This window comes from Miniopterus natalensis, chromosome 1 (assembly GCF_054644295.1).
Source record: "Miniopterus natalensis isolate mMinNat1 chromosome 1, mMinNat1.hap1, whole genome shotgun sequence".
NCBI lineage: Eukaryota > Metazoa > Chordata > Mammalia > Chiroptera > Miniopteridae > Miniopterus > Miniopterus natalensis.
In genome coordinates this window covers 22,809,484-22,832,723 of record NC_142081.1, presented here as the reverse complement: position 1 = coordinate 22,832,723, position 23,240 = coordinate 22,809,484, and the positions used below count along the sequence as shown (strand labels likewise).

Genomic DNA, 23,240 nt, shown 5'->3' with positions numbered 1-23,240 from the left:
GTTGCTTTTGGCCATGTAAGAAACAGTAATGAGAAGAGGGTTTGTTTTTTTTTTCTTGTTGAGTTTAGGAAGAATTAAGGGTAAGTACATAGAAACTAAGCAAATGGGGATGGGGGAGGGGGAACGAAGCAATTATTAATGCCAGGAAAAATAAAGTAAGCAATTGAGCCAATATAGCCATAGTAACATAAATCCCGATTTTACATATATATGTATACACGCACATGCCTATATAGGTATATGTGTATGTATGTGTGTGGCTGTACACACACATGCACATACATCTATGGTACATACCTACATAGGGCAAGGGAGCTGGGAGCGCTCACTGGAAACATACTTATTTCTCACCTTTCAAACAGAACTTCCGCAGAGCATGAGCCTGACAAGTCAAGAAATAGCATGTGAGCATGTTTTTTAGGAGCATGGAAATACTGGAGGAAACAGTGCTGTGAATTGAAGCAGTTGCTCCTGGGAGTGGAGAAGGCAAAGTAAAGCCCTACTGTTTGTTTTTTGTTTTAGTTTTGTTTTTTTCCTTATATACGTGTAGTGCTGTTTGCCTTTAACCTAGTGTATGCATAACTTTGATAAAAACATACATGAATAAGTAAATAACATGGTAGTGAGTATGTCTGGACTATAGGTCTTCTTACAGACTGTAAAATCACATCTCAGTGTTTGTTGCACCAGGTGTTTTCCTATTCAGACATCGTTGAATTTATCATTAAGCCTCTACTAAGGACTGAGTGTACTAAAGCTAAGTAGGCACAGTCCCTGGCCTGAAGCACTTGTGGCTGGGTGTGGAGGAGTCATCAGAAAACCTTGAAAAATCAAGATGTTCTGTCTTTCTTTTGGGGACCAAGGATGTGGTTGCTAGTAGTTTACAAGGAATGGAGATTCTGGCAGAGCTCGGGGGGCCTGTTGAAGGAATGAAGGCTGCAGATTGCTGGCAGGAGTGTGAGGAGTCCTGGGGCTCAGGGGAAAATCCCTTCCGCTTCTGGACAACCGAATGCTTCCAAATGTGGAGGGAGATTACAGAGCCCAACAATGTGAATATTTTCTGGTTTACCCACCATTTTTCCCGTTTCCATTGCTTCTAGCAATATGAGGATGTCTGTTTTAGCTGTAGCTCCATTAACATTGAGTACTGACATTCCTAGAATTTTTCCTAGCAGGTATAAAATGATGCAGTTGTTTTGATCTGTGTGTCTTTCTTGCTTATTGTACCCATGATGGTTATAACACCAGTTAGGCTTTTTCTTGTGCTTGTGTTGAAATTCTTATTTCTTATTCCAACATATTCTTTCTTTTAAACCTGTTTTAATGGTAGTTTTGTAAAAAAACAAAAACAAAACGCAAAAAACCAACACACTTCAAAATCAATTATTTTTTCAGAAACCTTCAAACCGACAGTCCTCTTTTTTTATTGCCAGCGCAGCTGATATTAGAAGGTAATGTTCCACAGTGAAATCATAATTGCTTTACAGTAGAGAGCCCCTGTCTTTATTTTTAATAAGTCACCTGCGGCCCTCTAAAGGGATGCTGTAAAAAGGGTAGTGTGGCAGGGGATGGGGCGGGGTGTGGACAGCTTCCCCGAACAGACCATACCCAGTGCAGCCTTGAAGGAGAAGAAAGCTAGGAGAAACGGGCAGGGAGGTAGGAGGGAGCCGGAAGGAGGGAGAGACTTGTATGAACTGTGTCCCAGCAGAAGTTGCCACTTGGTTTCTCCCGAAGGCACAGGAGTACATTCAAGGTGAGAGACACATCGACTGTCTGCCTCCCGCATGTGCCCCGATTGGGGGCCAGGGATTGAGCCTGCAACTGAGGGACCTGCCTTTGGCCGGAATCGAACCTGGGACCCTTCAGTTGTGGGCCGACACGCCGACCCCTGAGCCTAACTGGCCAGGACTGCGTGTTGTTTTCTAAAGAGATTTGTGTTTTGTTTTGTTTGTTTTTTTATGGCTATTTTTCATGCCCTTTGAAGATGAGTGGATAGAGGGAGGAAGGTCAGACTGTGGTTATTTTTCATGCATGCAGTTGTGAAGGCTCTTTATGGGAGACAGATGAAGCTGAAATCTATATTAAATTTTTGTTATGTGGACTTCTTTTTGACATGTCTCCCTCACCCTAATATTTATGAGATAACTAATTACATCTTGGATTACAATATAAATTCTGTTGATATATCAGTTCATTTCTAATTTATCTTAGCTGACACCATGTGACTTGTTTCTCATCAATCCAGTGCAAGGACACTGAACTCAGGCACTTTGGAGATAAGGAATGGACGGATCTCTGTCCTCAGGAACCTCATAATCTAAATGAGGAGAAAAGGCCCGACCCTGTGTAGAGTGAAGCACAGAATTTCAGAACATAGTAGGAGAGGCATTTTTAGGAGGGAGGGTGCTCTGGTGCAAGGGATGTGGCATCTCAGACCCCTAGGGCAGTGCTCCAGTGTCTTCTGAGCAGCAGGCGTTCTGCACGGACTGGTGGACAGTACCTCCCGCAGATTGCCACAGGGATAGACGAGGTGGTGTGCAGCAACAGGTGCATCACACACACTCAAACAGTAGCTCTGACGGCTGGCAGCAGGTTGTAGAAAGCATATTCCTGCAGGATAGCAGGTATAGCAGACAGGATAGGAGTCAGGGAACACAAGGTCTGGCTTTAGACATGGGCTCTGCCCCTGGCTGGTCAACCCTTGGTGGACTTATGCTGTCTGGCCCTAGACATCACTTGTGGGAAATAAGGGTTCCAAGGTCTTCTTTCTAATAACTCACAACTTTAACTTCTGAATGTGAGGTGAGAGAGGGACACCCTCGACCCAGGCTCAGTCGTCTGATAGAGCTTTATGACCAGGTCCACAATCTGTCTATGGCAAACCTATTTCCCGCTGTCACAAGAAGGAGGAAGCACTTTAGGGTCAGGAGCCAAGTGGTCCTGAATTCCAGCCCTAAATCACAACAACGGGATTGCAGTTGAGGAGCCACCGAAGGTTCCTGCACGATGAGTAGCATTGTAAGGTTAATTATTAATATTTCCCGCACTGGATGCGTTTCTGCTGGATTTGGAGATTCACGTCTGGGTTGGACTAGAAGTGGTACTCAGGCTGTAAGTTCCTTTATAATGTATTTTCAAAGTGGTTTTTCTGCCGTGAATTCTCTGCCAGCCTGGTGTTTACTGAGAGAGCATGCACTACTATGTAGCAAGCACTTTGTGTGAGAAACAGGCTACCTGCCTCTCTGCAAGTGGAGATACTCACCTCAGAGGGGGCTTGTGAGGACTGGAGGGATGAGCAGGTGTCAGAGGGTGGAGGATGACAGGTTCTGCTCTCAGCCACCAGGGAGAGAGCCTAGACCCAGAAATAGGACAGTGAAGCAGATGAGCCATCTGTACTTAATGCAGTCTCTGTATTGAAGGAAATGCTGAGGCAATGTGGAGTGATTTTATGTTATAATTCTTTTCTTTTAAGCTCTTGGTCTTTGGGTGGTATTTTAAAAAATCTGCTGAGTGAAATAAGGTTACTGTTGATATTAATCATGATTAATAATGATTTGGGTATTAGAGTTGTGCTTAGAAGGAACTTTATGATCTACTCTCTTCCTACGTTAAATTTAAATGCGCTTTTCGAGTGCCCTTACATTCTTTCTGGAATATAAATATTCAGATGGGAAAATCATGTTTTCAGTAGGCCGGTTTTGACATGCCGAACCCTCTGGTTTCCCACACTCTGGTCTTTTTCCAGTTGGAGGACAGGGACTTGAGGTGGAGTTGTTCCCCCTTGGTCTCCTCCTGATAGTGACCGCCTTAGTGCAAGCACTGAACAGTGCTCAGACAGCCCACACTGGCCGCCTGCAGGTTGTCTTCGTGATGCTGATTCTCAGCCGAGCTCATCACAGGTGGACCCAAGGCAGCTTTCGTGGCTTATCTAATTTAAATCTGACTTAAAGAGCCATCCTTGCCCTTCTGACCTCAGAGGAGAAAGGCAATGCTACTAGACTCTTCCTCTGCGGATTAAATATACAGTTTCAGGTCCTTCAGCCTCAGAGCCCTTTAATAATGCTCTCCAGAGTGTTGGCCTAGCAGTCCACATGCTGACATTCTTCACATTTAACCTGAATCACTGCAGCAGGGGGATTGTGAGGACAGAAGGTGAGGCATCCAGGTACATGGGATAGTAGATAGTGGCCCAGGAGAGGGCGACGAGGGATGATGGCTCAGTCTCTGCTTTGTTTAGACAGCCTCACCTGATTTGCCAGGTCATTACAATCTAATGAAATGAGACTCTTGGGCAGGAGGGGACATTTATGTCAGTATTAAGTATAAAGAAAGCATCTATAAATGGGGAAATACAAGCAATTGTGTTAATCACCTATGAAGTAGTCACTTAAATCCTATAAATATTGCTCATCTTATAATCTTTAGTATTCTATACTTAATGTAGCCCTCTTTGATTTCATTTTAATCAGGGGATTTAGCACAAGATCATCTCATTGGAGGGACCTGACATCTGTTCAGTTTCGACTTGTTCGGTGATTTGAATGGTCGGAGTTGGAGGTTTAACATAGTGCAGCATTTTATAACTAGTATTCCAATGTGTGTACATTATACCAAATTCCCAGATCCTATTTTACTGTCTTTTTTAAGCAACAGAAGGATGGCTTTATTATTATTTTTCTCCTAATTTTTTCCTTCTGATTATAAAAATTACACATGCTAATTTTAGAAAATAAATATAGACAAATATAAAAACAAAAAAATTGGTCATAATGCAGTTATCTAAAGACAAACATAAATCTTTTGATGAACTTTCTTTGGCTTGTTTATATATCTACATGTAACTTTAAAAAAAAATAGCTAAATTTATAATGTGTATACAAATTTGTATCATGAATTCTAAAACTGGGCCTGTTTGTCCCCAGTTACGTTCAGTTGGATGCACCATATAAAAATGTTCTATTTTTTTTTAAGTGAGTTTGTGGTCAAATCAGTTAAGAAATATCTTCATTTTAAAAAGTGATGTTGGTTTGTTTGTTTAACTGGAGCTGTATTATCATGTCCTAAGGGGGGTGATATATAGTGTGTCCCTGCCTTCTTTAATTCTAGGACCCTTTTCCTGGGAATTAATAACTTTAAGAATCGGAAGCACAGTTTGGGAAAAGTTGACAAGCATTTCTCCCCGTATGGAGACGTTTATTGGTTGCCCACCCTGGCATCCACTTCTCACACTCCCTTTTCCTCAGATCACACTTGGTGATAAGTTGTTTAGTATCAGAGCATATGTGACAACCAGCTGTTCAGCACCAGATCACAGTTTACAGTGTTGGTGAATACATTTTAATGTATTTTAAATGAATGCTAATGTACAAATTAGTACATTAAAAACACCCATTGGTTTTATTGATCTAGCCTGGTCTCTGATGTCCTGAGGCCAGGCATGGGCACCCTGACAGTGCTCCTGATGAGTTGGTGAGCTCCAGTTTCTTTTCCTTGAAAGTATTGGTTTACTGCACCTCAAACACTTATTTTTCTCTAATAATTCTGATTCACCGTTACCTTTCTACCTACTGCCTTTTACCTTCCTACGTTAAGCACCTCAAACCCAGCTCTTTGGCAATAAGTAATTGCTCATTTAAATATAAGAGGTAAGTGCATTTTTATTTGTAGACTTCATTTTGCCAAACTGTTGAATCATTTTACTACTTAGCAATAATTCCACCATGTAGTTTGCTCCATACTTCCTTCTTCTATTACCCCTCTTCTGTCGCTGAGTGTTCTGCTAGTTTTTCTTGTTTTCCTTCACACTCAGGTATGCTAAGTATCTTCAAGCTGTGGAAGGCCTTTGAAGAGTCACTCTATTCACTGAACTTTTTTAGGTCAGAGGGCAGGTGAGAGACAAGTGTCATCCTCTGTTTTGGTTCTTACTTGGTCAAACAGGCATATTTTAAATTGCTTTCTTATCTAAATCTAAATGAACTTCATCCTGTTATGTATGTTTCGTATCCATAACTTCTTTTTCCACTTGGTTAATTTCAGGGCAAGTTATTTGCATTGGCTTTCCTATCAGCGTTGTCTTTTTCAGATAGGTAACGTTTGTAGAGCAGGAACTAGATTTATCAAGTCCGTCTTTCCCAGTCCTTCCTGCTTTTTGCTGAAGGGGGAAATTCCATTCTAAAATCTTTTGTGCTGACTCATAAAGCTGCAGTTACCCATGACATTGCACCGAGACATTTGTATGTTTCAGGACAACTCGAAAGCGTGAGACGTTCCTTTATATGAGATGTTACTTTTATGTAATGTGAGTGAAATTCAGGACAGCCAAGAAGAGACATAAAGAAAATAGTTCGCCTTATTTGGTTATCTTAGCTACTCTAATGTTCAGGCACTGTGAAGTTAAATTTCCGTTTTCAAGTGAAGTTTTCTATTACATTCTAAAGTAAGAGTACTTATGGGCATTCTGAATGTTTATTCGACTTCATAAACGATTTACAGTGACATTTTCATCAGTACTGAGATTGTATAGCTCTGAATTATTGGAGCATTTTGATAGTTATCACTGGAACCCCGCTTGCCCTGTATTGGGGGCTACGCCAGTTGAGGACTCTAACAGAGCACCGCTGTGGAGCATGGAAGTGTTTCATAAGGAATGCTACCATATTGTATTACAAGTTATTTCAGGAAAGAAACAGTAGTTGTTGTTGGTTTTGTTGTTGTGTTGTTGTCATGTTTTGCTTTTCCTTCCCAAGCCTTCTTGTGTAGCCTTTAAACTATTCTTTATGCCCCTGGCACAAGGAAAGTTTCCCATGTTGCTCCTTTCACTTGGTTCCTTGAATTATGCATTGTTCTCGCTTCCTTACCACCCATTCATTTCTGGGAGAAAATGATTTTTTCCCCCTACTTTTTCCTTGTTAGTTAATAAATTGTAGAAAATAGATAAATAAGGGAGATATCAAATGAGCATTCGCGTATATTTTATCTGGAGTTTGGGGGAGAAGATCATGAGTAGAGATTTGGAGGTAACTGCATAGAGATGATAGTTAAAGTGGCAGGTACCTGTAACGTCACCAGACAGTGCTGGCTGCCGTGCAGGGAGCTCCCCAAGCGGTTTCATTATTCTGTTTTCGTTAAGCTGCACGGACCAAGTCAGCACCTGCTTTCTCGAGAAACATGTTTACTCCAGTGCTCCCAGGCCTGCGATCACATCCTAGGGCCTCGGGGCTCATGTGCTTCCTCCTAATACTGTACCCTTTACAACCCCTTCCAAAAATGTGAAACGTGGTAAGAGAAGTAAGCCGAGGATACCACCCTGGAACCACCAGCTTTTAAATGTAGCCTCCCAGTGATACTGGGAGTGAGCATAAAGGGAGAGGCAAGAGAAAATAAAGAACTTGGTTGACCTGGAAGTCTAGAGAAGAGAATTTCAGGAAGGAGGAGGGGTCAGCGGTGTAAATGTCTCAGAGTTGGAATGACTGGGGTTGGTTTGGGATTGGTTTACACCTACAGCTTCCCTGGGAGGGAGGGAGGGACTGCGTTTTCAAACATCCCTAGCACCAGGTGTGGGTTCCATGCTCAGGAGAGAATGCAGGAAGGCTGGGGGTGATTTAAGAGAGGAGAGGGCACTTCTGGAAGAATAGCTTTCTCAGAAAAGGGTGGTAGGTTGTGTTGTGATAGACTCTGAGTGATGAAAAGACTTTCAACTAGTAGAATTGGATGGATATTCTCGTTTTCTGATAGTTTCCAACAATGCACTGAACTAAAAGTGGGATTGGTGTTCTAGCTAAATACCGTGGGATTACTATTCCATGGACTCAAATCGTACCTAGAGCTGTAACATTAAACGTGTAACAAGGAAATTTTTTATATAACCTGCTCTTTCAACAGATGGAAATTCCTGAAATTCTCTTCTCTAGACTTCCTGAAATTCTCTTCTCTAGACTTCCAGGTCAACCAAGTTCTTTATTTTCTCTTGCCTCTCCCTTTATGCTCACTCCCAGTATCACTGGGAAGCTACATTTAAAAGCTGGTGGTTCCAGGGTGGTATCCTCGGCTTACTTCTCTTACCACGTTTCACATTTTTGGAAGGGGTTGAAATTTTTGGACGGGCTATAAATTAGGACTGCTCTTCTGATTAATTCTGTTGTTTTTTGCCATATTCCGTGATGCTTAGGCAGATTTGCTGATCATCAAGGGAATTAACTAATAATTGTCATCATATGCTTGCTATCTCCATCAACCCAAAGAAATAGATTTTAGGTGTTACCGATCTGCCATCACACAGGCATACCTCATTTTATTGCACTTTGCTTTACCGCGTTTCAAAGATGTTGCATTTTTTAAAATAAATTGAAGGTAAGTCCCTCCCCCAGCTAAAAGCTTACAACTGGCTTTATCGAGATACTTTGTTCCCTTGGTCTGGAACGAACCTGCTGATCTCCTAGGTATGCCTGTGTTACACAAATGGATGACATCTTTATTTTTACTAGTAGTGGAATAAATCCACAGCATATGTACTTCTGCAGATTCTAGTCAGTGTCCAGAGTTTATATTGCACCAGAATGGGTTTGATGATATAAATAATGGTGGGGAAAGGGAGGGAGGGAGGGAAAGAGAGAGAAAGTAGGAAAGAAGGAAAAAAATCATTTAACTTAGTTGTCTGTCTTGAACCTCAGTTTTTACAAGTCATTAAACTGTGGGCACTCTCCCCCTTCCCCCCGTAGGCCCATATATATTTTGAAATTTTAAAAAATTGAGTTGTTATAGAAAAATGCAATAGGAGGCTTAACATTTCTTTTAAATTGTGAAGACATTTTTATGATTAAAATAAGATTTTTAAAAATCCATTAACATATATAGGAAGCAAATGCAATGTTCTGAAGAGGAGTATTGTAGTAGTAATGGCCAGGATTGGGTGTTTCCAAGTCAGTTCAATTTGTTGTATTTTAGTGCTGGTTTTAGTTTCCTCCTACCATCGCTATAACTCCACATGTCCTTAAAAAGACAGTCCTGCAACAAACTGTTTTCTAAGGGAAATGACATGTGGCAAGAATGAGTTTTTATCATGGTGGGACTGGTGTGTTGGCCCTTTTGAGAATGAAAGTTTGGCAATAATAGGTGGTTTATGTTGATTTCCGTGAGATTGTGAGAAATGTTGAAAGCATCTGGTTTTTATAAGAGTCCACTTAGAGTCATTCTTTCTGCTAGTGTACTCTTGCCCTGAAAAGTATTTCATTGAAATAAACAGCATTTTTCTTTTCTAGTTAAAAAATAGCCCAAAAGTCCTGGTTTGGATTGTCAGAAGATTTTTTCTTTGGAGATGGACTAGGGCTTACTTTGCACTTTGGCTCAGGTGACTGGTTTTCCTCCCATTTTATGAGGGCCACTTCTTGATGAGCTGTGGCCACACGTGCCTTCTCTGGATGCAACAGTTAGCACATTCTTCCACTTGAAGGCTGACCATTGAATAGGAGCCTGTAAAGTTCTGAGACGGAAAGGAAATCAGCCATGTGACAGCAGAACTCTCCAGAAAGCTCAAAAGCTAGGTTTAATAAGATAGCAATGCAAAACATTATCCCCTTCACAAAAGGTGGGGAAGAGGAGGGGAGTGAGAACAATTGGCTCAATCTGACCGACTGCCCTGCGGCCCGGCCCGGCCCAGCCCAGCCCAGCCCAGCCCAGCTGGAGCTCGGCTGGCCCTGCATTCTGCAGGCAGCGTGCAGTTTTTGAAACACCCCAAATGTTCCAGCCTTTAAATAGCAGCGAGTCTTTTAAAGCGACTCTGCACAGTGCAAGAGGAATTAAAGCTGCTGCTTTGCAGGCAGGAAGGCGAGGAGCAAGATGCTTAATTATCCTGGAAGTAAGTGCCTGTTACCGCTGCGTGGAGCGGGGAGTGCGGGTCGTCCTCCAGGGGTGTCAGCCGTGATTTGTAGACAATGCAGCCCTGTCAGCGTGGTGCTGGGTCAGCAGCGTCTTCCCAACATGGATTTGGCAAGAATGTAAAGGCCACCCCTTGTGTCACATGTGGAGTCTGGGGAAAGGGTCCTCTGCCTTTATTTCCAGGATGCTCGCCACCAAGCAGGACTCTGTGCTCAGAATCTGTGCCTCTCGACTGCTGTGCACACTAGGAAGTTCGTTTTCCTGGCCCTCACCTGAAAGGATGCTACCGGTTCCCAGTCGCCTCTTGGGGAGTGTGCAGAGGTCTAGTTACAGCAGCATTTTGTTTCCGCTCTCTTCATAAATTAGCGCCGAAGGGTGGGGTAGGTTGCAGTGTGTAAGGAAATGCAGGCATTTTGTTAATTAGTCAAATAGTTCCGAGCTTTAGGAGCAGATGAAGCTGGAGAGAGCTTGGGAAGAGGTGGTGGTGAGTGCTGGATTCTTTCTGAAATATTCCTCGTGAGGTAAGTCATAAAATAGAGGAAAATACAGAATGCTAGATAGAGTGGCTCTCAGAAAACTGTTTATTTTCTGTCGTGTTTGCTTTTTCCAACTATGTTGAGCCTTTGTAAAGAAATGAGACAAGTTAGGATTTTGAAATACAGAAGGTGTTAAAAAGTGAGTGTTGCTCCACATTAAATAAAATGATTTTTCAATTTTTAGTCTTGTTAAAAAACTGACTGTGTGTTGCTGTAAGTACTGAACTCTGTTATGTCTCAAACTTTTGGTCAGCATGGTGGTTCGTGATAGTCTGTATTTTTAGAGGTCATTGGAGTGTGTACTTGGTCTGCACTGGGGGCTGGAGCCTTAGTGTCCTGGAATGAGATCCTCCATGTCCTCCGATTATATGAAACAGTTCAATTAAGCTGAAGTATTAATAGTCTTTATATATATATATGTGTGTATATATATATACACACACACACATACATATGTATATGTATATGTGTATATATATTTAATTTAAATAATGGGTTTTATTAAATGCTTTAGCTTTCTTCCTTTCTTTCAAACCTGCTTTGCTAAAATATTGGGTTGTGAACTGTGAACCACATCCATTATGGAGTCTTTTATTTTCATGTGTCTGGTTTTGGCCATTGCATATTTATTTTTAGGTGTATTGATCAAATGCTAATTCCAGTTGTCCTCCTCTCTCTTAGGGAAAGCATGGGATTATGGCAGCCACAGAGTCCCAGTAATACAAGTTCCATTCAGTTTTTTCTGAAAGAAAGCTATCTATCAAAGTGAAGCAAAGGAACTCTCGTGGATTATAATGTTTTGAAGACCTGGATTTTCAGAAGCGTGAAAATAAGGCATCGTTTAACCTTTTAAATGAAAAATATTAAGATCTTATGCAACTGCTGTATTTGCTGGAAACTCTTCTCCAAAAGGGAGGTGCACATTTAAAGCTGGATATGGTGGTTTTTTCTGCAGGGATTTAAGTCTGATTGCTTTCCCATCATGACCAGCTTGAAACGGTCGCAGACGGAGAGGCCTATCGCCACTGACAGGGCCTCAGTGGTCGGCACAGATGGCCCTCCCAAAGTCCACACTGACGACTTCTACATGCGGCGCTTCCGGTCCCAAAACGGCAGCCTGGGGTCCTCGGTCATGGCTCCTGTAGGGCCCCCCCGCAATGAAGGTCCTCATCATATAACCTCGACCCCCGGAGTCCCAAAGATGGGGGTTAGGGCTAGGATTGCAGATTGGCCCCCAAGGAAGGAAAACGTCAAAGAATCTAGCCGTTCAAGTCAGGAAATAGAAACCTCAAGTTGCCTTGAAAGCATGTCCTCCAAAAGCAGTCCTGTGAGTCAGGGAAGTTCTGTTAGCCTCAATTCCAGTGACTCGGCCATGTTAAAAAGCATACAGAACACGCTGAAAAACAAGACGAGGCCGTTGGAGAACATGGACTCCAGATTCCTCATGCCCGAAGCCTACCCTAGCTCCCCTAGGAAGGCTCTCCGCAGGATTCGGCAGCGGAGCAACAGCGACATCACCATAAGTGAGCTTGACGTGGATAGCTTCGATGAATGTATCTCGCCCACTTACAAGACTGGGCCATCACTGCACAGGGAATACGGTAGCACATCTTCAATTGACAAGCAGGGGACGTCTGGAGAGAGCTTCTTTGACTTGCTAAAGGGCTACAAAGATGACAAATCTGACCGAGGTCCAACTCCAACCAAGCTCAGTGACTTTCTCATCACCGGTGGGGGCAAGGGTTCTGGTTTCTCTTTGGATGTTATAGATGGGCCCATCACACAGAGAGACAACCTCAGGCTCTTCAAGGAAAGGGAGAAACCACTCAAGCGACGGTCCAAGTCTGAAACTGGAGACTCTTCCATTTTTCGTAAATTACGCAATGCCAAAGGTGACGAACTTGGGAAATCATCGGATCTTGAAGATAACCGATCAGAAGACTCCGTCAGACCCTGGACGTGTCCAAAGTGCTTTGCCCACTACGATGTCCAGAGTATATTGTTTGACTTGAATGAGGCGATCATGAACAGGCACAATGTCATTAAACGGAGAAACACCACCACAGGGGCTTCGGCAGCTGCTGTAGCATCCTTGGTGTCAGGACCACTGTCCCACTCCACCAGTTTTAACTCCCCAATGGGCAGCACCGAGGACCTGAATTCCAAAGGAAGCCTCGGCATGGACCAGGGAGACGATAAAAGCAATGAACTCGTAATGAGCTGCCCATATTTTCGGAACGAGATTGGTGGAGAGGGTGAAAGGAAAATCAGCCTGTCAAAGTCAAATTCTGGTTCCTTTAGTGGGTGTGAAAGTGCCTCCTTTGAGTCTGCACTCAGCTCCCATTGCACAAATGCAGGAGTGGCAGTACTCGAAGTGCCCAAGGAGAACTTGGTGTTACATCTGGATCGAGTGAAAAGGTACATTGTGGAACACGTGGACCTCGGCGCCTACTACTACAGGAAATTCTTCTATCAGAAGGGTGAGTGGAGCTCTTGTGTTATTTTAATTTTCTGTGCCGTACTTTCTGAAAGAGAGTACTATTTGGGTTTTTTTTTTTTAGAGGTGTGACATAAGATTTTCATGTGTTCCTATTTTTTTTCTTAATGGTAAAATAGTTAAATAGGTATTTGCTGCAACATATTTCTTTTTGCATTTTTTTAGTTCCTCCTTTCAGGTATTAAAAAGTCTTGTATATTAAATATTCATATTTTTAAAAAAATATAAACTTTGATTTAGTGGATGAGATTATAGTCTTTGTATAGAAGACTTGTGTATCCTTTAGAGATAAATGTTAAAATTGAAAATATTTTAAATATAGCTTTATCTTAAGGATGACAAAGATAATCTTAATGCTACCTTTCATTAATTCAGCACTTTTGTAATGAGTACAGGACCATTGCTTTTCTGCCTCAGAATTCTCATCAGTTAATGGGAATTGTAATGTATTTCTATTCGTTTCACAGGCATTTTAGTGGGAATTAATTACATTATTTGACAGAAGTCACAGAGCCCATAAGTTTCAGAGCGAGGAATCAAATTTAGCTCTTCTGTATTTGAGTTAAAAAAGCACAGAAGAGATAAGTACCCTTAACATGTTGATGACTTCCTTTAGTCTGTTTTTATTCTGTGGGAGAAAATATATACATTTATTGTTGGGTCATGCTTTGTACACAGCTTTATCTCAGACTTCGGAGTTTTCAAATTTTATTTAGGTTTATTTTTCTGAATGACATTGCATTTCTAGTACTCGTTATGGCTTTAGAATAAAACTTATCATAAGGTTCTCACAAACCCATTGAAGAGGGTTTATTGACCAAAAGAATCTTATCTTGTTACAAGTATGTATGTCTCCTAAATATTTGTGGCAGTGCTCCTGGAATCAACATGATAATGAAGATCCCAATTTCATTTTTTAAGCAATCGTTATTCCTTCAGAATAGTTTTCTGGAGTTCAGATTTTAGAAATCCCTTTTCTTATACTGTCCTTTAAGATACAGGGTATCTCAATGTTGCCATCTTGGCATTTGGGTCCAAATAGTTCTTTGGAGAGGGCTATCCTATGCATTTTAGGATTTTAGCCGCATCCCTGGCCTCTACACTCTAGATGCCAGTAGGTGTCCCCTCCCTCACCCCAGTTGTGACAACCTAAAATGTCCCCAGGCATTGCCAAATATTCCTTAGGCAGCAATAGCGCACCTAATTAAGAATGCTTGATCCATTGTACCTGGGGAAATTATCCACAGGTGTTTCTGAGCTGCCTGCAGGTGGAGGCCATCTTGCTAAAAACCGACACTTTAAGTCCAACATAAGAAAGAACATATTAGTATAATCTTATTTATGTATAGTAAAGTAGGTACTTTTTTCCAGTTAGGCGATATGATAATATTAATAATGAATAATTTTCGAGTACTTATTATGTACTTTCAAGCTCTCTGCCCACTGAGGTAGGTTCCGTTATCGGTGACATTTTCCAGATGAGAAAACTGGGCTTACGTGACATTAGCGGTTAAGCTGTCATGGAGCTAGTGGTGCTGGAAGCAGGATTCCACCTTTCATGTGTCCGACCAGAGACATGTTCTTAACTGCGGTACTCAGCTCTCTGCTATATTAGTCTAAAGGGAGGGAGTATATATTTATGTTTAAATCTGGTAGAAATTTGTTTAAAGTATTTTTCTCTCTCCAAAGTTTGGGATAAATATTTGAATGCCTATATTCCAGAGTAATCCAGCTTAGCTCATAACACTTCATAAATTTAAAAGCCACCAGTCCAAAGTAGTTTCTAATTTGAAGCATGGAAAATACCCTCTTAGCCAACGTAATTGGAACTGGTTAATTGAAAATATCAGTTAAATCAGGAAATCTTTAAAAAGCATACATATTCAAAGTATTTTATTTTCATTAAAATATATAAAAGTATATTTGCCAAGCTCTTGTGAGGCCAAGGGCTTTTCTTTGACAGTGATTCTATTATTTTGAATTCTGTATTTGTATTAATAGTACAGACCACAAGAGCAAAAACACAGACACTAGCAAAGCAATCAGAATATTTTAAAATATGAGGTTTCATATTTTTTCTCATTTTTTTGTAGCTGTCTCACCCACATCTAATCCAACAGCTTTCTTTTTAGTGACTTTATTAAATCTTTCCAAAGCCTTCAACTTAGTTTTTAGTAGGAACAAGATTTATTTTTTGTGCTCATGTTCCATAAGCTTTCATAATATTTAGTTAAATTTCATAATCACAGCAACAAGTCAACTGGCATAAACAGGTTTGGAAGACATAGCCGTCTCTTTGTTGGCAGGGAGTCCAGCTGGTGGGAGCAGAACCCCTGTGTGTGGCACTGGAGATCGCCTGCTAGTGCCGCTGGGCATTCATCACCGTGGCTTACAGAGGGGAGCAGCAGTTAACCCAGGAAGCCAGTTCAGTGAACAGTTATGTAGAGTGTCTGCTGTGTTTTCTTGGGCCACACACCTTACATTTTCAAATCAAACGGGTCATTTGTCACAGTATAATGATATACAACTAATTATGACTATGAGTACACCATTTGAAGCTGGTGTTATACCCCTAAAGTATAACTGTGTATTAAAATATTTATGTAATAGCTATACTTCTATCATAGTTACATAATTTGATTTGCCGCAATTAGTGCACCAAGTCTAAGTCATATTCCCTATCCAGAGCCTTAGGGAGCCCATCCTTTTGAAGGAGTCCATCAATGCTAGGTGTAATTTATCTCCCAGCAGCAGTGTATAGCGCTCCCGGCCTGGTTGTCATTCCCACCTCTGTATCACCACATATTTTCTGTTCTTCTGTTTAATGCATTCCCAACTTCATTGTGGCGAAGTCTTTAAGGGAAAACAGTTTCCTTTACTGTATGTACTCTACTGTCATCATTATATGTAAAATTTAATTGAGTTTGGCTGATGTTTTTATAAACATAGTTATTTTGAAAATTTAGTCTTTAGAAGATATTTGGCTTCAACATGTAAGCCCAGTCCATTGCTGGAAAGATCTTGGACTAGCAGAGGAATCCCACTGTTTGCACTTACTAAAATAAGCAACACACCATCAGTGTTCTTTTTTCCGGTCCTTTCTCCTGCTCAGTTCTCTTTGCTCTTTTGCTAGTATGTATGATGTATCTACTGAGACTCACTGAGGATTAAATGGTAGTAATAATATAGCTAACATTTGTTGCCATTACTTTGTGCTTTATGCAGACCACCTCACTTAGTGCTCATAGAACCCCAAGGGAAAGCTGTCATTGTGGTAAGTCCGAGTGATGGAACCACAGCCTTCCTAGAGAGGCACAAACTAGGCTGCAGGCAAGCATGAGAATTAATCTGGTCATCTCCCTTTGAGTACATATGTTTTGTATTTAACTTTTATTTACATAGTCACCATGATGAAAGTACGAGGTAATTCGTAAGTGGAAAATACTAAGTTATAGAATAATTGTTACCCATAGCTGACATGGCTGACTGAGGAGATGACTTTTTCCTAGCTGTTACTCACCTCATTTGCTGTTCCCAGACAGGACTTTTTCAATTTTGTACTGAGTACACAATTGCCTTTGAGGCACCACCTCCCTGAATCTCACTCAGAGAGATGCATTAATAGAAAAGAGAGGAGCACATGCATTGCCTTGGCTGTGGAATTTGTTGCCCCATCAATCAAAAGGTTGATAGGCTTATCTGATGCTAGGTGGGTGTCATACTCAACATCAGGTTATTGAAGATGCCCTGATAGGGAAGGGCCTCTCCCTGCTGCCCAGTGGCCAGGAAAAGATGCCATTATCTGGTCTGAAGCTCATCTAAGAATATTTCCCCACTCCCAAAAAGAGGGGTACCACTGCTTGTGCACCTGATTATCCTTCTGGTAACTTTAAACACCAGATATGACTGTGTTTTATTGCTCCCCCCCCCTCCACCTCCCACCTCCACCTCTCCCCACCCCACCACACACCCATGTTTTGGAGCTCACATCCACACACCCACACAAATCAGGTCCAGCAGTATGCTGGGCCCCAGGATCACCAGTTTAAGACTCCAGCAACGTGGATTTCAGCTGCTATTGTAATGTCCAGTTTTCTTTATTTATCTCCCACCCTCTTGTAATCAGCCATCTTGAACACCATTTCTTTAGAATATATGCACTTAACTTCCTTTGTACTTGAAGTGACAGCTTTAGCTCTCTGTTGTACTCTTAATTTTGCTCTCAGAAGCTATACTTCAAGTTTCAGTTTGTTAAATGAGCATCATTAAGTAGCTATTATATGTTTTAGTAGAGTATTGTACTGTACTTATAGAACATCAGGGGACACTATACAGCTGAGCACATTTGTAAAAACCTTGCTTATTTTGTTCTTTTTTTTTTTTTTTTTTTTTTTTTTAATCCTGTGAGTATAGCATTGTTGTTAGGCTTGAAGAAACTACTATGAGATGCCTTATACTTCAGAGGTTTTTTTAAAAGATAATAATAATTTTTTTTTTTTTACTGTTGACACTATTTCACATGTCCCCCATTTCCTCCCCATTGCCTCCCTCCCCTCAGCCTTCACCAAACTATTATCTGTGACCGTGGGCTATTATGCATATATGTTCTTTGGTTAATCTCTTTCAGACGCCCTAGTCCCCTCCTCTCTGAGATCTGTCAGTCTGCTTTATTATCCATCCATGCCTCTTTCTATTTTGTTAGTTTGTTTTGTTCATTAGATTCCACTGTAAGTGAGATCATATGCTATTTGTCTTTCTCTGGCTAGTTTATTTTGCTTAGCATAATAATCTCCAGGTCCATCCATGCTGTTGCAAAGGGTAAGAGTTCCTTCTTTTTTGCAGCTACGTAGTATTCCATTGCGTAAATGTGCCACATCTTATTTATCCACTCATCTACTGATGAGTACTTGGGCTGTTTCCAGTCTTGGCTATTGTAAATAACACTGCTATTAACATAGGGGTGCATGTATTCTTTCTGATTGGTGTTTTGGGATAAAGATAATTATTCTGTGTTTAGTTTTTTGATACAGACAGTCTTATATTTCAAGTCAGTGATGAACTCAAGTCAACAAGTCTATTCCACTGAACCACATTGTACTCTGTGCTCTTGAACTTAACAGTTAATTTCTGCCAAAATTAACAGGGAAAGATTTTATATATGTATAACTGATTGTTTTAATGTCCTTTTGCTTTTTATTGTGATCACATAAACTGTGTGTAATTTGTTTGAAGGGAGCTCTCTAATTATGCAGCCCTTCTCAGGGAGATTTGGGGCACTAACTTCTTGAGAAACTAGCCTAGGAATGTTCTGCTGCTGACTTTTTACCTGCTCAGGGCTTCTAGTAGCGAGGAGGCTATTAGGTATGAAAGTTTGCATGTTTACTTCTTTGAAAACAAACATCTTCTTCTTTCTTGGCTATGATCTGCCCAGTCCCAACACTGCTTGTCTGAAGTCCGACCTAGAGCGCATTCAGGATTCCATGTTACCTGTGCCGTATCAGCTCAGAGGTTCGTGGAAGTTGGTTAAAAGGGAATGTGCTTCAGCTGCTCCTCCATGTTTTATTTTTGAAATCAAGATAGACTGTCAGAGGGCCACATTTGTTTAAACACTTGACGTTACTCAGGGACATCTTTTTTTAGAGCGAGAAGCCAGTGAACAAGGTGCAGGATAGAAACCCACATGGTACCAGAGTTGGGAGGGCTTTCTCAGGCTCTGCTCTGCATGGAGATGTGTTTCCTCCTGGCCCAGTGCATGCATTAGAAGGTAGTTCTCCCTTCCCTTACCCGCCTCACAAGCTCTTGCCTCTCCTAGGCTTGTGATGCCTGTGTGACCCCCTCCCTCCCAAAGATGGAGATGCTCTCCCACCACTGCTTTGAGTCACCCTTCACACCTTGTTTCTGCGCAGTGCTTTCCTGATGCACTGGTTCATAACCAGTGTAGGGACTACTGGAAGGCAAGGACCACAGACTAGGCGAGCCCAGTGTATGTTTCACAGATGAATGAATGTTTGGTGCTGATGTGAAGTATAAGAGTTACTGATCTGAGGAGCCAGTGTATCTTGTATTTATAGCATCAGGTAGAGGCAATGAGGGCCCCCTGTGTATATGACCTTGTGTTATATGCCAGACACCAAATTAATACATTGTAGTTCCTTTTCCTCTCTTTCCAGGAAATGAGACCACAAACAAGTCTGTGTGGTCACAGTGGTTTTGTGGAAATTAACTAAGACCACCAATTGATCCCCACAGGCCCAAAACACCATTATGGAGACCAGTTCTTACAATTGTAAACTTTATTAGACACAACTGATGGATGCTAAAATCAGTAGGTGACAGTTTGAGGAGAAACAGGAGAAGCAGGATTTGCATAATTTCAAACTATCTTCCCAAAAATATTTGTAAACAATAAGGAGAAAGATAGTAACATTATGGTGAGGACACCTGGCAGACGCCACCTTAGGCAAGTGAATCAAGTGGGGTCCTTAGGCAAGTGGGGTCCGTATCTTGAACCCCATGAAATGATGAACCGAGAAGGTTGTATCATTTCTGTGATTCTCTTGCCCAAAATGCATAACCTTAGGCCAATCAGGTGAAATCACCAAGCCCAAATTGAGTAATGAAATCTCTTCAAATGTGTCAAAGTCACGAAAGACAAGTAAAGATTGAAAAACTGTTACAGACTGCAGGGAGCTAAGGAGAAATGACAGCCAACTGCAATATGGGATCCTGAATGGGATTTCAAAGCCAAAAAGAACATAGTGGAAAAACCGGTGAAATTTGAGTCAGATCTTTAGTTAACAGGATTGTACCAATGTTAATTTCCTGGTTCTGATTAATGATGATTGTACAGTGTGTAGTTACATAAGATGTTAACATCCATTGGGAGAGACTGGGTTAGGGATCTATGGAAACTCCCTGTACTGTTTTTGCAACTTTTCTGTAAGTCTAAAAGCAGTCAAGATAAAAAGTGAAAAACCCAAAAACCTTTCAGGTATAGTCAATAACGGTGGATAAGATACGAACAATGGCTAACATGGATGCACGAAAATGACAGTGCTTCCCCAACGTCCTACATTAAAGTGCCGACCATACTCACTGCTGCCCAGGTACCAAAGAATTCTGTGCTGGTTCGTAGTCTCAAGGAAATAAGGGCCCTTTCCATCTGTTATTTTAGTGTAGTTGGTAACACATAAGAGGGCTTGTCACCTGTTTTCCAAATGTATACCTCCTTATAACTTCAGACACCAGCGAGTCCCCTCATCCTAAACACAAAAATTAGGTGCTCAAAAAATATTTGCTTTATTGTATCAATTTCTTTCCTGGTCTTCTCACGGAGCCTCTTTTTCCCATGGGGACGCCATTCCTCTGAGCTTCAGGACAGTGAGAGGAGAGATCTTTCTAACTGAATTCAAGTCACATAGAAGCATTTTATGCTGTAAAAACAGCAGAAGCAACCTCTAAATATATATGAACATTTAGTCAACAAGCATGTAGACTATGCATGGTCCCTGCCCTCATGAGTAGCAGTCACTTCTGCCTTCACTGAATTTCTGGCTGCCTCTGAGGGACTGCTTCCAAATCCTTCAACAACATTTTATATAGGAAGACACCTTGCTGCAATATCCCTGTAAGGGATAACAAAGGATGTTTTAAATACAAAGAAACTGAGTTAGAAACAGGTGTCTCATTGTAATTTTTTTCATTTGGATGTTAAATACTTTTTTCCCCTGAGCTGACATTTGAATTAGTATTAATGAGTATTAAAAGTAAAGAATTACATTACTGTGCAACCGTTGAAAATATTATTTAGCCCAGCCGGGCATGGCTCAGCGGTTGAGCGTCGACCTAGGATCCAGGTGATCGGGGTTCGATTCCTGGTCAGGGCACATGCTCTGGTTGCGGGCTCAATCAATGACTCTCTCACTATTGATGTTTCTATCTCTCTCTCTCCCTCTCCTTTCCTCTCTCTGAAATCAATAAAGATATATTTAAAATAATAATAATAAAATATTATTTATACTCATTGACCATTAGTAAACCAAATACATTTTTGTACTTTTAAAAATCTTCCTATTATAAAAGTTATATATATTCATTACAGAAAAGTTAGTAACTGGAGAAAATAAGAAAATTAATCTTGTTTGATACTAGTGATTTTATTTCTGTCTCATATTTTTTAATACATGAATATTCTTTTTTTAAGTAAAGTAAGGATCATTAAATACAGTCTTATATATATATTTTTCATGATTTCATAATTGATTATGCCATCATTTAAAGTTTCCAGCTGTTTTCCAGTTTCTCATTATCACAAGTAATGCTTACATCAGATGTCCCTGATTTTTGCTCCCCCCCACCACCATTGACCCTTTTTGTAGTTTGGTGAAATCTGTGGACTGTATTTAGAATAATGTTTTTAAGTGCATTAAATAAAAGCACAAAGCGTTGCAAGCATATTAAAATACAGTTGCAAAAGTGTTTAAAAATTTGTGACATACTAAAGGATATCTATGCTTCTTTCTTATTGCATTAACAAAAGATCTAGCTTCAGGTCTGATAAGCTACCATAATGTCAAAGTAGTGATGAGTATAATCAATATTTTGATATACCTGCAACCACTGAATATGATATGATTTCTATTGTCAAAATCACATGTATAGCTAATATTACTGTAGTTTGTTGCCTACATTTATAATGAACAGAAATGCTACATTTTGTTTAGAAGTTAGTGAAAATAAAGATATAATTTTTTATTCAAGTTCATGGAACCCCTAATTTTTATCCATAGAGAAGTTAAAAAACCTCTGGCTTTATATAAATGACCTTGATGTGTAAATTTTTTCCACATGTTCAATTATTTCCATAAGGTAGAGCCCTGTAAGTGAAATGGTGTGAACTTGACAGGAGTCTTAAGAAAGCTTAGACCAAAAAGGTCTGACTGATAGGTTTAAGACTGTATTGTTTAACATTTTCTTGCCTGCTTTGAATATTTACAGTTTTTATTTTTGAACATTTATTATAGGCCCAAAACATTTTTATTTCTTTGATCACTAGTGAGATTGAATTTTTTTTCTTTATTGTTGAAAGTATTACAGATGTCCCCTTTTTCCCCCATTAATCCCCTTCACCCTGTATCCACCCCCCCCCCCCCCAGGCCTTCCCCATACCAACGTCTGTGCCCATAGGTTATGGGTATAGTGAGACTGAATTTTTAAAAATATAATTATTGGCTATTTGTTATAGTTTGATAATGGCCAATAAAAAGTCTCCACTTTTGACTCCATTAATCTTATTTTTCCTTTGTTTCAAATAGAATTTTCTTTGTATTTTTTCCTTTAATCACTTTGATACAATTTGTTAATGTCAACGTAACTTCATATTAAAGCCTACCTTTTATTGGCAAGTTAAGGGGATAGTTGGTCACATGCAGTTTTAAACCCCGCTATTGTCACACAGTTTTGGCAAACATACCACCTACTTTTTAAAATTTTATATTTTAATTATAGCTGTCATTCAGTATTATTTTATAATAGGTTCAGGTGTATGCATAGTGGTTAGACACATGTAATTTATGAAGTGGTTCCCCCCAATAAGTCTAGTACCCACCTGGCACTATACATCATTATTACAATATGACTGACTGTATTTCCTGTGCTGTACTTTACATCCCCTGACTATTCTGTAACTGCCAATTTGTACTTCTTAATCCCTTCACCTTTGTCACCCAGTCCTGCAAGCCCTCTCCCATCCGGCAGCCGTCAGTTTGTCCTCTGTATCTATGAATCCCTGACAGACCACCCTACTTTGTAAATTACTTATGGAAAGAAGAATTGGACAATTGCTTTTCCGTAACAATGATTATACGCCAGTCATGTAAATGCCCTCATTCATTTCTCTGACCTGCTTTTGATTATGATGCAAAGTGTTAGGCTGTTTAGTTCTCATGGAACCTCCGCCCATCTAATTAGGATGAGCCCTCCGAGGTTCAGAGCCTGAGAATCTGAGTGGTGTACTTCTCTGAAAGAGCCATTTCTTTAACCGTTGGACTCTGTTACCTCCGTTTTGGCAAACCTGTGCTTCATTTGAAAAGCAGGCTATGCTTCTGCTGCCCTTTTTTTTTTTTCTTAACTTTTGGACCTGTCATATGTATTAAGATGTAATAAGTTGCATGAAGATAAAGTAACTGAACAACTTGAACCCAGTAGGCAGAGATAGACAGCTTTATAGAAGCATGTTAGTTTCACCCAAATTCTCTATCTCATGAAAATACTGAGCTAATGAGAATATTGAGGGTCAAAGTTCATGTTGATGACTGCACTGACTTTGGCATACT

The 23,240-nt window shown here is 40.5% G+C and overlaps 1 protein-coding gene across 10 annotated transcripts in view; it reads left to right on the top strand.

The window, feature by feature from the left end:
- The window catches only part of SIPA1L1 (signal induced proliferation associated 1 like 1), a 379,703-nt gene that overhangs the window by 239,012 nt on the left and 117,451 nt on the right, over positions 1 to 23,240 (top strand). For all 10 annotated transcript variants that reach the window (XM_016211888.2, XM_087819417.1, XM_087819424.1 and 7 more), the window contains one exon: positions 11,091 to 12,889. In XM_016211888.2, the coding sequence (XP_016067374.2) occupies positions 11,392 to 12,889 (1,498 nt within the window). In that variant the 5' untranslated portion in view covers positions 11,091 to 11,391. The remainder of the gene's footprint in view (positions 1 to 11,090; positions 12,890 to 23,240) is intronic.